At 48.0% G+C, this 13572-nt stretch overlaps 2 protein-coding genes across 3 annotated transcripts in view; one reads left to right on the plus strand and one right to left on the minus strand.

Moving 5' to 3' along the window:
* The window catches only part of CUNH11orf49 (chromosome unknown C11orf49 homolog), a 181930-nt gene extending 178729 nt beyond the window's left edge, over positions 1-3201 (plus strand). Inside the window, exon 11 of the mRNA XM_027422535.2 lies at positions 235-3201. Coding sequence (XP_027278336.1) covers positions 235-394 — 160 coding nt within the window. The 3' untranslated portion in view covers positions 395-3201. The remainder of the gene's footprint in view (positions 1-234) is intronic.
* On the minus strand, positions 436-13069 carry Arfgap2 (ADP ribosylation factor GTPase activating protein 2). Of its 2 annotated transcripts, XM_027422527.2 has the most exons (17): positions 12908-13069; positions 12621-12739; positions 12001-12073; positions 10928-11059; positions 10767-10847; positions 10138-10219; positions 9872-9928; positions 9237-9278; positions 8840-8892; positions 8284-8420; positions 8066-8197; positions 3989-4117; positions 3775-3909; positions 2521-2647; positions 2267-2360; positions 2051-2169; positions 436-1614 (listed from the first exon to the last, which is right to left on the minus strand). In XM_027422527.2, the coding sequence occupies exons 1-17, from the start codon at positions 12977-12979 to the stop codon at positions 1594-1596; spliced, it is 1605 nt and encodes a 534-aa protein (XP_027278328.1). In that variant the 5' UTR covers positions 12980-13069; the 3' UTR covers positions 436-1593. The 2 variants fall into 2 exon arrangements, with proteins under 2 accessions (XP_027278328.1, XP_027278329.1); XM_027422528.2 differs by lacking the exon at positions 9237-9278.
* Between the last annotated feature and the right edge of the window lie 503 nt (positions 13070-13572).

The following is a 13572-nucleotide window of genomic DNA, read 5'->3' on the forward strand; positions in this document are numbered from 1 at the left end:
AAGTCTGAATCTTTAAAATGCTTTTTCAGGCCAGGCATTTTAGTGCATGCCTGTCATTCCAGTGCCAGGGCCAAGACAGGAGGATTACAAGGCCAGTCTGGCTATGGAGACACTGTCTAAAACAAAACAAAAACAGCTCCGTTTTGAGAAACAGGTCCCAGTCTGCCTCCTGCGATGAGGTGCAGACAAACTAAAGGGCCAACTAACACCACCTCTTTCCTCCACGTGCAACAGGGTGGTGAGGTCGAGGCTGTACCGGACCCCGCGGCAGCACAGGGGCAAGGAGCCAGGGGCCTTTGGCTTTCAGAGAAGAGACAAGCTGGAGGCCCTGGAGAGAGTGCCCTCAGCTTTGGCACCGACGCCCAATCCATATCGGTGGGAGCCCAGAGAGTGAGCGAAGGGCCACTGGGCAGGGAGGCAGGATGGAGAGGACACTGACCCACAGGGCCCCGTGGGGGCTTTATTTCGACACCACTTTGTTTCAATACAAACAGTGCTGAAAGAAAGTCATGTCCCTCTGGGGAGGGATGAGGGAAGAGTGGTCTGTGTTGTTTGGGAGCCCAACCTGCAATCCACAGGTAGGGTTGGGCTCAGACTGCCAGCATGGCAGGGGGAGATGGCACCAAGGATGACACAGTGCGTGGCCCAGCTGCCAGAGTATGGGGCCTGCAGCTGCAAGTCCTCAAGCTCTCACTGACTGGTGGGGTGCTGTCCAGGACCCCTAAACCCAGAATGATGCAAAGAATGAAAGCTGAGCTCCAGGGGCTTCTTTCTTTCAGAGCCTCAGTTTCCTCAGCCAGTAGCAGGTTCACAGCATCCAGGTAGGACCACTGATGAGACCCACCATGGGTGCCAAGCAGGACACAAAAGGATAGAATCTCAAGCATAGACAGAGGGTGCTATGACCCACAATAGTGGCAGATAAAGGCTCTCAGACACCTAGGCAGAAGTCAGCCTCCGAGGGACAGTAGTGACAAAGAAGATTGCTCAGGCCCCCAGGCTGATCCCAAATAAACCCTTTAGGTGCCAAGCAAAAGTTCTAGCCCTTAGTGAATTACCAGGGTCTTTCTCCTAAGCCATCCTCCCCTGGAACCCATAAGAGGCCACTGACAGTAAAAGCAGTGGCAAGTCCAGAACTTCTCCCTGAGGGCTGATACAGCACGACTCTTGCTAGGCCTCCCGTATCTCTAGAAGACGAGGAGGCCCAGACAGACCTCCAAGCCACCTACATGGATCCTAAAGCCTGCAAAAGACTCATGCCTTCCCTACTTCGGGAAGAACTAGACCCATAAAGTCATCCTGATGGAACTCCTCCCCTCATTCCCAGTGCAACAGGCTAAGTAGCAGCAGCTTTGGGGCAGGACTGGAAGGAAGAACACTAGCATGGAGAGGAGAGTGTGAAGGGGTGAGGACAAGGACTCAATGCGCAGGCAAAGGACAAGGGCTGATGCTGACCATTCCCCTTGCCAAGGTCCTCCAAAGCCACCCAACTCACACACCACACACAGAAGTCAACAAATCCCCAGATCCACATCCCTGGCCTGGGAACCAGGGTTCTTGCTGCCACCACAGGCCTGAGCCGTGGAGCCTGGATCAGTAGGAACCGTAGCGATCCTGAGTGGGGAGAATAAAAACACAAAGTCAGAGTCTCTCTCTAATCTGCAGCAGCTCCCCAGTAACCACAACACCTCCCCTGCACACCCTATAGCACATTAGGGCAAGCTGCTGTACAGGGCTGGGGACCCCATGTTGAGAGTATGTGATGGAAGCTGAAGTGGAAGCCACCTAGGTACTAATGGAAAAGGAAGTCCACCAGATTTCACAGAACCTGGGAGAGAAGAGGAAGAGGAGCAGAAGTAACAAGCTAGGCCAAGTCACCTTAGGGAAAGGCTCAGCCCAAATACAGGGATGGAAAACTGCCCTGCCAAGAATAACAAGCACTCTCTCTACAGCTGCTGGTGGCTCCTCAGCAGTGTCTGGATTCAGCAGAAAGCAAACTTCCAAGCATTACTTTTTACATTTCTTCCCAGGCCAAGCAGCCCAGCCTCACCTGTAAAGAATTCATCACACCATTAGCCAACACTGCCATCTTGCCGGCCACAGACTTGACACCCTGCTTAAATTGGGCAATGTCAGCTGTAGGAAGTACATTCCCCAGAGATACAGTTCCTGTAAAAGCAAGGGAAGTGGTGATCAAGAGCCCTGCAAGAAACCCTTCCCAGCTATAGGGCCTTCAGCTATGCTCACAAGCCTCACGGTGCCCTACCTCCTCCATGAGCTCCATCCATGTCCCCAAAGAGGTCTGAAGAGCTGATGGCACTGCTGCCCGCGAGCTGCTGTAACCGAGACCTGGCTTCATACTGTGTTAGAGAAAAGGCAAGGTCTAGGGAATCTTTTGGCCAATGATAAAAGAACTGACTTATGCCAAACCACCCTAATGCTAAGCCCAAGGACAAGTAGGGAAGAAGCTCAGAAGCTCAGGCTGTGGCCTGTTGCTACCAAGTAGATAACTTCACTAACCTCAGAATCCACCTCTCGACCAAAGAACATGTCAGATGAGATGGCTTTGGCTCCTGCAAACTTCTGACGAGCTTCACTGGACTCAAGACCTGAGTTCCGGCTCTCCACTTCCCTCCGGCTGGTGGTTCTGTGGGCCAATGCAGAACATCTCTATCCCTTTCCATTATCACCATGGGAAGCAGAGCACAGAGACCAAAAAAGCACCCATAGCTTTCTGGCCTGTTCTGTGACTCTGGGATTAAAGAACCTTTCTCCTAGTGAGTACCCTCCAAAGATTAGTAAGAGGTCCTCTCTATTTTCTTCACTGAAGCCAAGGAACAAAGAGCCTCAGTTCCCTCCATAAGATGGAGTGGGAACACCGTTTGGAGGGCTTACTTACTACTGTGGCTCAATAAGGTGCAGAAGATGCCATCACCACGGCTGCAATCCTAGTCCTATTCAGAATCTGAAGTGACAGTCTGTGTACCTGGCTTATATCCACTCTCCTGCCATAATTATTCAGTGCTGTGATCACTCTCTCAGAGTCATGCTAATGTGGATAAAAGGGTCATGCCACTCCACTGACAATGTACAGGCTCTAGGCTGGGGGTTTTACAACCCAATGAAGTTATTACTGATGTCCTATTTCACAAATGGATTATCTATAGTAACTTGCCAACAAAACATTGTTTCTGAACAATAGGATTTTTTGTTTGTTTTGTTTTTTAATAAGGGCCTAGAGAGATGGCTCAGTGATTGAGAGCACTGTCTGCTCTTCCAGAAGACTCAGGTTCAATTCCCAGCATCCATCCACGTGGCAGTTCAAATCTGTCTGTAACTCCAGTTCCAGGGCTTCTGACACTCTCACACAGAAGTACATGGAGTCAAAATACAATGAAAATAAAATAAAAATAAATTTAAAAAGAGGGGGGGCTTAGCAGATGGAAAACATGGGTTTGATCCCTAATAGTGCAGTCAATCAAAACATGAAGGCTAGAGGCATACAGCCTTTGGAAGGGACATCAGAACTGAAACAGACAATCAGGCCCCTTCCACCATAAAGTAGATCCCAAGCTAAAAGAACCCCCAGGCTGGTTGTGCTAAACACAGTCCTATCTAATGAATGATCACTAGCTCTATGTGGTTATTTATATTTGCTAACCTTACATTTAAAAAAAAAAAACATGAGAAATTCAGTTTCTCAGCTGCACTAACTACTCATCATTTCCATCCCTGCACCAAATTTTGTAGAAAGCACTGCCCTGCCCACACTACCTTTCTGAAATAGGCCGGATGCTGGAGATGGTTACTTCGGGTTCCTTCTCTTCTACCCTGTCCATACCCCAGGCTGCATCTGAATCCCAGCGGGAACCAAAAGTTTCTCCCAAGGAAAAGGGGTTGTCCTTGTACCTAGGAAGACAGCAGAGTAACTCAGAGAAACCTGAGTAGGAATACAAAAGGCAAATCTATGCCCCAGCAATAGTCTTACTTTGGGGGTCCAGAGGCGAAAGTTCCAACATCATCAAACAAGTCAAGCTGTGAACGGGAAGATTTTGCACTCAACGGGGTTTCTTGCTCAATCACCTGCATCTCAGACAGCACGGAGTGGGAGATGGAGCTGTAGAGAAAGCACAGCAGGCCAAAGGCTGGTAATGAGAATCAACTGTTTACTGCCCAAGAGCAGCAACCAGGCTGATGGGTCTGTTTCCCCAACAGTCTAGACCCTTGCCTGTACAACTGCACGGGGCCAGTCCAGACAGAGACCTGCTGTGACCTGTTTGTAATGTCCTGGGAGCATACTCAGAAATGTTAACATACTGGCTTCATTCTCTCCAACAGCTTTCCCTTGGCTATTGGTTGCCATCTTAATAATGCACACCAAATGATGAGTGTTTACTCTCCATTCTTTCCTTTTTGGTTTTGGTTTGTTTTTCCTAAGGAGACTGGCTGTGTGACCCAGATGTTCCTCCCTCAACCTTTCCAGTGTTGGAATTACAGGCATGAGCCCCACCATGCCCAACTCCATCTCCAGCCTTACACAAAGCCTTATTATAAGTATCACAGACTGTATCCTTCCTGAGACAGACATACACAACGCAAAGCAGAAGATGAAAAACACCCAGTTGATCCTCATGGAATCACAGCAAGTCCTTCCTTAATCACTCTCTCTCTTAAAAAAGAAAAGGGATGAAGAGAAAAAAAAGGAGAAAGGAGGAAGGGCATTTCCTAGTATAGGGTCTAGCCCAGGCACCAAGACCTGGATCTGCCAATGCTCCCTAGAGTGGGCAGGCAGAACAGCTCAACGCCTCATTCCTGTCAAGATCCATTTCATTCAGACAAACTCACCAAAATACATAGCTTCCAAATTGAAGAGCTTCAAAGACTGATTTTTTGTTTTGTTTTGGTTTCTTTGAGACAGGGTTTCTTTGTATAACCCTAGCCATCCTGGAACTCACTCAGTAGACTAGGCTGGCTTCAAACTCACAGAGCTCCGCCTGCCTCTGCCTCCCAAGCGCTGGGATTAAAGGCATGTGCTGCCACCATCGCCCAGCCAAAGAGTGAATATTTTGCAACTGGATTTTAAATAGGGTAGATTAGATTTAAGTAGGAGATTCTGCTATACTGAAGGTAAAAAAAAAAAAAAAAAAAAAAGGAAGGAGGGAAGGAAGAAAGAAACAGAAAGAGAAAATAACAGGCTAGAGGAGTAAAGGCTCGGAGGTTAAGAGCACTGGCTTCTTTCCCTGGAGACTATTTATTTATTCCTAGCACTCACATGGCAATTCATAACCATCTCTAACTCGAGTCCCAGGTAATCCAATGCTCTCTGTGTTCATGTGGTACACAGACATACACTCATGCAAAGTACCCATAAACATAATAAAGTAAAAAAGAAAACACATCCAGGTGTGGTGACATGTGATTGTAATCTCAACACTCAAGAGGGTAAGGCAGTAAGAGCAGGAATTCAAGGTTATCCTTGGCTATGTAGCTACCTTAAGGCCAGCCTGAGCTACATAAGACTGTCCAAAGAAAACAAAAACAAACAAAAAAAACAGTCTGTCTTAGGCCAGCCAGTACTACATAGTGAAACCTTGTCTCAAACTAACAACAAAGCAATCAAAAAAACAGGGCTCACTCCCTAGGGTATAGTAGAAGAGAACTGACTCCAACAAGTTGTTCTCTGATCTTCACAGGTGTGCAATAGTACATGCAAGTCCTATATATACATACAAATAAAGTTAATAAAAATTAATTTAAAAGATTTTGTCAATGCTGGTAAGATTACTCAGAGTAAAAGCATTTGCCACTAAGTCCGATGGCCTGAGTTTAAGCCCTGGAACCCACACAGTGAAAGAAGACCCACTCACACAAGTTCACAAGTTATCCCCAACTTTCACCACACACACTGCAGCTTTGAGGAAGCTGCTTAGTATCTCAATTTCCTCATCTGTACCTATGACTATTGTGTCTAATAAATTCCTCATAACAATAAACCCATGCCTCCTAACAAATGAAGCCAAGGAATGGTCTAGTCAATGGCACCAGCAAATATTCTTTTTTTTTATTTTAAAGATTTATTTATCATGTATACGGTGTTCTGCCTGCATGTGTCCCTGCAGGCCAGAAGAGGGCACCAGACTGCATTACAGATGGTTGGGAGCCACCATGTGCTTGCTGGGAATTGAACTCAGAACCTCTGGAAGAGCAGTCAGTACTCTTAACCTCTAAGCCATCTCTCCAGCACCCCTCCCCCACCTTTTTTGTTTGCAAATATTCTTTATTATTATTCTTTTCTTCTTTCTCTTTTTAAAACAGGCTCCCAGAGACCAATCTGACTTTGAATTCCTATGTAGCCAAGGATCACCCTAAATTCCTGATCCCACTGCTTCCATCTCCTGAGTTCTAGGATTGCTGGTGTATGCCATCATGCCAGAAGATACATTTTGAGCCCCAAGTAGCCTTAAACTTGCTATACAGTCAAGAACGGCCTTAAACCTTTGACCTTCCTGCCTCAAATGCTGGGATTATAGATTTATACCAACGCATCAGTTTTATGTAGTACTGGGTTTTGAACTCAGGGCTTTATGTATGCAAGACAAGCATGCTACCAACTGAGCTACATCCCCAGCCCCCAGATACTCTAATTTTAAAAGATAAAAATCTAGGACTGGAGAGATGGCTCAGAGGTTAAGAGCACTGCCTGCTCTTTCAGAGGTTCTGAGTTTAATTTCCAACATGATGGCTCAAAACCATCTATAATGAGACCTGGTGCCCTTTTCTGGCCTGCAGGCATACATGCCTGCAGAACACTATATACACAATAATTAAACTAATCTTTTTTTTTGGGGGGGGGGGTTCGAGACAGGGTTTCTCCTCTGTGGCTTTGGAGGTTGTCCCAGAGCTAGCTCTTGTAGACCAGGCTGGCCTCAAACTCACAGAGAACAGAGATCCGCCTCCCTCTGCCCCGAGCGCTGGGATCAAAGGCATGCACCACCACCACCCGGCTAAATAAATCTTAAATTAAAAAAAAAAAAAAAGATAAAATCTAGCTGGGCGGTGGTGGCACAAGCCTTTGATCCCAGCTTGGGAGGCAGAGGCAGGTGGATCTCTGAGTTCGAAGCCAGCCTGATCTACAGAGCAAGTTCCAGGAAAGTCAAGGCCACATAGAGAAACCCAGTCTGGAAGAACCAATAAACAAACAAACAAAAATCTTTTAATATCTTTAATTTCAGCAATTGGGAGGTAGAGGGGAAGAGATTTCTGTGAGTTTGAGGCCAGCCAGGACTACATAGTAAGACCATCTCAAAACAACAAAAAATAAAAACAGTATTACTGAAACTTCAAAATGCTTCAGAGAGCTGATTTGCTTTTTTAAAGCAAAGCACAGGAACTCAAACCTAGTAGTTCTGAAACACTTAATCCCAGCACTCAGGAGTCAGAGGAAGGCAGACCTCCAAGAGTTTAAGGCCAGCCTGGTGTATAGAGTGAGTTCCAGGCCAACCAGCTCTACAGAGAGAAACCATGTCTCGAAAAACAAAAACCAAACCAAAACAAACCAAAACAAAAAAGGACTTCCCCAACCCAGAGGCATTTGAAATGTGTGGGGTCATTTGAGTATTTAGAGTATCTGGTACAACAAATAGCATTTAGTGGGCAAAGACTAAAGAAGCAAAAAGTGTTCGAGGCCAGCCTGGTCTCCAGAGCGAGTGCCAGGATAGGCTCCAAAGCTACACAGAGAAACCCTGTCTCAAAAAAAAAAAAAAAAAAAAAAAAAAGAAAAAAGAAAAAAAAAAAGAAGCAAAAAGCCCTGAAGTTCTCAGGTGTTGGAAAAAAAGAACTGTCCAGCCATGAAGCAGCCTCATCAGAAAGTGCCATCCTAGCATGGAGTGAAACAGCACCTGCTCCTGCTCACACAAACAACTAACATGTATGGATAGCCAGCCACTGTGCTAGGTGCCTTAAGATAACAAGACTAAGCAAGGAACACTGACTTGCTGGGTAGGGCCTGTCCTGGCTCCCAGGGACAGAAAGGCATTTCTCTGACACACCAGGGCCTGAACCTCACCTTCGGGACACCAAGCCCATGCCCAGCCTTTCAGCCTGCTCTCGTTTCTTTCCTTCAAGGTTCTGTAATTTTTTTTCTTCCTTCTTGCGATCAATCTGGAGCTCCTGGTAGGCCAGACGCATAGAGGCAACCCTGGAGAAAATGAACAATCAGAGGCTGCCACCCATGCCACCTGCCACCACCCCACACAAGCCAAGGGTACCACAGTAATCACGCACATGGACTCTTCTGCCTGTTTCTTGGCATCAGCTGCCTGCTGCTCCCGGAGCTTCTCTGCCACCTGAGCCTGCCGCTCAATCTCAGTAAAGCTCTGGTTACTCACCTTCTGAGCTCCCAGGCCTTTCTTGGCACCCAGCTGAAGAGAAAACCATTTGACGTGGGGTTTTACCAGCCAGTCTCCTCTGCTCCCTCCCCAGGATGGTCACTGTAGTCACACCCACAGTGAAGGGGGGTTCTCCTTCTTAGAGTCCAATGATTCTGGTAGAGCTGCTTAGGAGCAGCTTCACACAACCCCCACACAGGTCTCAGGAATGAGGACAGCTGTTAATGCTGACTGGGGCCTGCTATGTGCCAAGCACTCTAAGTACTAGATGTGCTTCATCTTGCTTACTGCCCAGCAGTCCCTTTAAGATGGGTATCTTTAAATCCCTTTAATAAACAAGGTTCAGACAAGTTAGTATCTTTGCCAGTCTATAGCCAGCCAGTACATAGGAAGAACTGAAGGAGTTCAACACCAGCTCTCACCACCCTACAATACTGCCTCTCCCCACCTACCCCTTTCTTAGCTGCTGTTGGCTTCTTCTTGCCAATAATGGAGCTTTTCAGTTCTGTGTGAGGAAGAAGGTGGGCATGAGATAGGACAAAGGAAGGTCAGAGAACATGGCTCAGTCCACACCATGCAGCTTCACAGCAAGAACATCTAAAAAGAATTGCTTCAGACGGGAAGGCAAAACTGCCACCACCAGTTCCAACCAAGACTGTTCAAGCCAAAGACAGACAAGGTTAGGGGAGCTTGCTGATGCCCCAAAAGTAGCAGTAAGAGCCTAGACCTGAAGCACCAAAGAGTACCCAAACCAAAGTGAAAACTGTTAAGTAGGGGAGCTGCTGAACAGCCTCAGCTCCTAGAGCAGAGAGCAGCAAGCAGGGGACAGGCTCCCAAACCACTGGTTACCTCTGGCAGAAGAGGTCCCTTTAGCTGACAGATACATGGACTCTGGAGGAGAAACAGACTTGTGGCTAACAAGGGCTCATCCCAGAAGCTTCATAAAGCTCTCAAACCCAGAGGCCTACAGAGCCTATTTCAAAGCTATGCCAAGCCTTCTCAGACCCAGCTGGACAGTCACTCCACTGGCTTCCTGCCCCAACCCCCAAGAGTCAACAGAACAAATCAAGGTCAGCAGAGGGATTGTTTACCCTAACCAAGTCTGAAGGCCACTCAAGAGTAGGAAAGGGCTGAACTTTGAAAGGACAGTACTGCCTCTAGCCATGAGCAGCTCAAAGCTATCACCACACCTCATGAAATGGACAAAACAGGTCAGTCCTGCCTAACACCAGGGACAGGTGTCCAGTCCCATTCCAGGCTCCCATGCTTTGGCTAGATCCAACCCCACACTCAAAAGACAGCCATTCAGGTTTGTCAGCTCAAAGGTCCAAAAGTTGGTCAGAACTTCAATTCCAGTTCCTACCTAAGAGGGGTCAGTTGCTCAGTCTCCTGTGCTCAGTTCACATGACTAGGCAATAGAGATTTAGAACACATACTTGAGGCCCACTCTCTCCTAGCCTCCCCACCCTTGCCAGCTGTCATACCCAGAGAAGCTTGGGGTGAGGTTCCAAGGAGGTCAGTGTTAGGGCCATGTTCAGGTTCTGTGAATACAATGACAGGAGTTACATTAAGGAGGTGGTAAGAGTCACTGGCTTTCCTCTGCTTGCCACCAAAACATATATGCCCACCCCTTCCTCCAAGGACTAAAATGAATCCCATTCCACCCAAGGACACAGGGAAACCTTCTCCTAACTCCTATGTCCTTGGCTAAGTGTCCGAACCACTTGGTTGAGATCTCGGCTAAACTCACGTGCCAGGGTACTGCTCTCTGAAGGTAGGGCTGGTTGCTGGGTCCCTGAAGGCTCAGTATCTGCTGTATCCCAGACAGGGGCCTAAAAAGGAAGCCAGATCCCAGAAGCTTCAGTGAATCCTCCTAAGAAGCAACACCTACTTATAGGTAGGAGGCATAGCTTCCAGCTATGTCTGGATTTTAGAAAGTGAGGTTTTGCTGGGTTAAGTGACTTGGCCACATCAAAGGAATACCAAGCAGAGATGATGATATGCTGACCTGAGAAGACTCTGACTTCAATGCCCATTGTCAAAAGAGTAGAAGGCTTTATCTTAAGATGGGTCACGGGAGAAGGAATCCTCATTGTCTTTCCAACTCCTGCTCACTTTTTGAAAATCTGGGTGTTTTAGGGTCCCTGAGACCTCTTGAGCTTTCAAACTACTCTCCACCACCAGGATTCATTTCTAAAGAGGAGTCCATTGCACTCCCATAAATAGGAGGAAGAAACTTCTAGTCTTACCCAGAAGGCAGTAATTAGCAATTCTGAACCACAGGCATTATCTGAGATATCGTACCTATGCAAAGCATTTTTCCATCACCATCACAAAAGGTATAGCCTTTATCAAAGAAAATGACCCCATGGAACTCACCTGAGTATGCTCTGTAAAGAAATCAGAGTCTGTCTTCTCTGGAGAGTGACTAGGAGCATTGCTCATATTATCTATCCAAAGCTGGAAGGAAGGAGATACTGTGAAACTCAGGGCTGTTAACACCTCCTACCCATCACCCCAAGCCAGGAACAAGTACTTACATCAGTGCCATGCCTAGCCAGAGCTGCACTCCCTAACTGCCGGATCTTCTCTCGGTACATCTGGGCAGCTCGGCTATTATATTTCGTGTTAGCATCATTGGCCATACATCCATGTTGGCGGAAAAAGGCAGTCTAGAGAGAAAAAAAAAAAAAAAAAAAGAATGTAGCATGTATGTACAAGTACTCTCAACAAAGATAATGGTACTCACATTACAGGTGACACTTTAACAAACGGGTTATTGTTTATACAGGATACATATTACTGACACCAACAAGTTTTCATAGAAGTAAAGGTCTTTCAACATTCCTTAAAAAAACAAAACAAAACCCTTTAATTTTCATTATTATGTGCGCACCACAGCATGTGTGGGGAGGCCAAAGGACAACTCTGTGGAGTTGGTTCTCTCCTTACAGCTTTTATTGAGTTTCCCGAATTGAACTCAGGTTGCAAGGCTCACTCAGTAAACACCGTCACTCATACCTCCAAAAAAACACCATGGCACCTCCCACCCTCTGAAACAGGAAAGTGTAAGAGACTGAACAAAGTATGCAATCCCACTCTAGCTATCCTTCCTCCAGGAAATGTGCAGACTCCACTCCACTGGGCTTTTTCCAACAGCACCTGCCCAGGTCAGTTTGTATTTAAGCCTGTTTAAAAGAAGTTGTGAATATAGCCAGGCGGTGGTGGCACACACCTTTAATCCCAGCACTCTGGAGGCAGAGGCAGGTGGATCTCTGTGAATTCGAGGCCACCGTGGTCTACAGAGGGAGTTCCAGGACAGCCAGGGCTGCTACACAGAGAAACCCTGTCTACCCTGTCTCAAAAAACAAACAAAACGAGAGAGAGAGAGAGAGAGAGAGAGAGAGAGAGAGAGAGAGAGAGAGAGAGAGAGAGAGAGAGGAGGAGGAGGGGGAGGAGGAGGAGGAGGAAAAGAAAGTAAGAAGCTGTGTATGGTGGCATTACAGAGCTGTGAACTCTGTGAACAGAGAACACACTTACTCCAAGAAAATCATAGGAAAGTTAAGTACCCAGGCAAAAGAATGGGGGTTGGGGAAGATAAAAGAAGCTTTACCGCATTAGCATTCCCGCCGACCTGCATACACCTCAGCTGCAACCAGCTCCAATTCGAATCCAACTCTGTGGACCTGAGCACAAGAGCTGTGTGTCACCTACCATCGACACCAAAACAAGCTTCCCTGTCAAGCCTACGCCTGTCATTTGGCCTCAGGCTTCTGTGGGTGTCCAGGAAACCATCAGTCACTGTCCCATTGCCTCCTCTCTTCCCTGTGTTTGAAATCTTTGCTCTTCACCTAATCCAAAGAGTACCAATTATTTCTGAGGAGATTCAAAAGGAGGTCGACTTATCAGGAATGCAGGCACTCTTTACTAAGGGCGGTCAGAATTGCACTGGAGACCTACTGAGACAATCTATCTGCAGTAACAAGGGCAATGCAGCTAACTTCTCACCTAAACTGATGCTGAGTCTCAGGTTAACCGTGAGAAGAGGGGGTGTTTGATCCAGACTTTATGGCTACAATCCCACAGAGGCGGCTCGCCCCCCAATAGGCTAACAGAACTCCCTCCTGGAAGTATCCAAACACCGAATTCAGAAAGGTTCAAGTGGAGGCGTCCTTTCCCCTTGCTGACCACACAGCCCCTGTGGAAGCACAGCACTCTTAACACAGAACCTACCTGACAAAGCTGAGATGAACACCCAGGGAGCGATGCACTCCGGAGCAATCAATACACAAAAATACACCATACGTGATGCTTGCCCAACTCGGACTCTTGGCGCCACAATCGAAACATGCCTAAGTGGAAAAGGCGACAAGTTGAGTGGTTAGGGCCCAGAGTCGAGGCCCAGAGCTTGAAACCACAAGAAACCCTCCCACCTCCGTCCCCGCCCTCCCTCCGGTCCCAGCGGACAAGAGACGTCTTCTCCGCCGGCGCCAGGACCCGTGCCCCTCCCGCTCAAGCACCTTGTTGGTGGGAATTGCACGAAGCCTCTTAAAAAGAGTCTGGATTTCGGTCTTGCTCGGCTCCGCCGCCATTTTCTCTCCTTCCCAGACACAACCGCGACCGACAGGTCGCGCCGCGGGCCAATCCGCGCCGGAGAAGGCGGGCTAACCGCGCCGGCCACGCAGAGCTCTGACCCGCCTACGAGTGGAGTGATTCGACCGGATCTGGACCAATGAGCGTCGGGTAGGACTGAACCATGACGTCAGCAGCCAGGAGCTCCACAATGGGCCTGAGAGTGAACGCCGCGCCTCCCCTGGCCAATCCGCAGCCAGAGCGAGCGACGGCTCGTGGACTGGCCCAAAGTTCCTCGGGAGTTCCTGCTGGACGCTGGGGTCTGCATACCGCAGGGCCCCTGGCTACCGTTGTCTGGCAGAAGGCCATGGCCACAGCCTTTGATGAGTTGCCGATGGATGAGTAATGATTAACAGTCACCCGAGTACTCCTAGTCCCATCGGGAAGGCACTGGCGGGGCTCCAGCTCATAGTTCAGCAACCGGTCTGGAGTAGAGGCCCGCAAGCAACATACCTCATCTCAAGTCCAGATTACAGTCCTGAAGTTTCAGGGCAGATACCAGGAGGCAACTGCCTGCGCAATCCCAGCTCCATGACACATGCTGGGCCCACAA

Source organism: Cricetulus griseus, chromosome 6 (genome assembly GCF_003668045.3).
Source record: "Cricetulus griseus strain 17A/GY chromosome 6, alternate assembly CriGri-PICRH-1.0, whole genome shotgun sequence".
In the NCBI taxonomy this organism is placed as follows: Eukaryota; Metazoa; Chordata; class Mammalia; order Rodentia; family Cricetidae; genus Cricetulus; species Cricetulus griseus.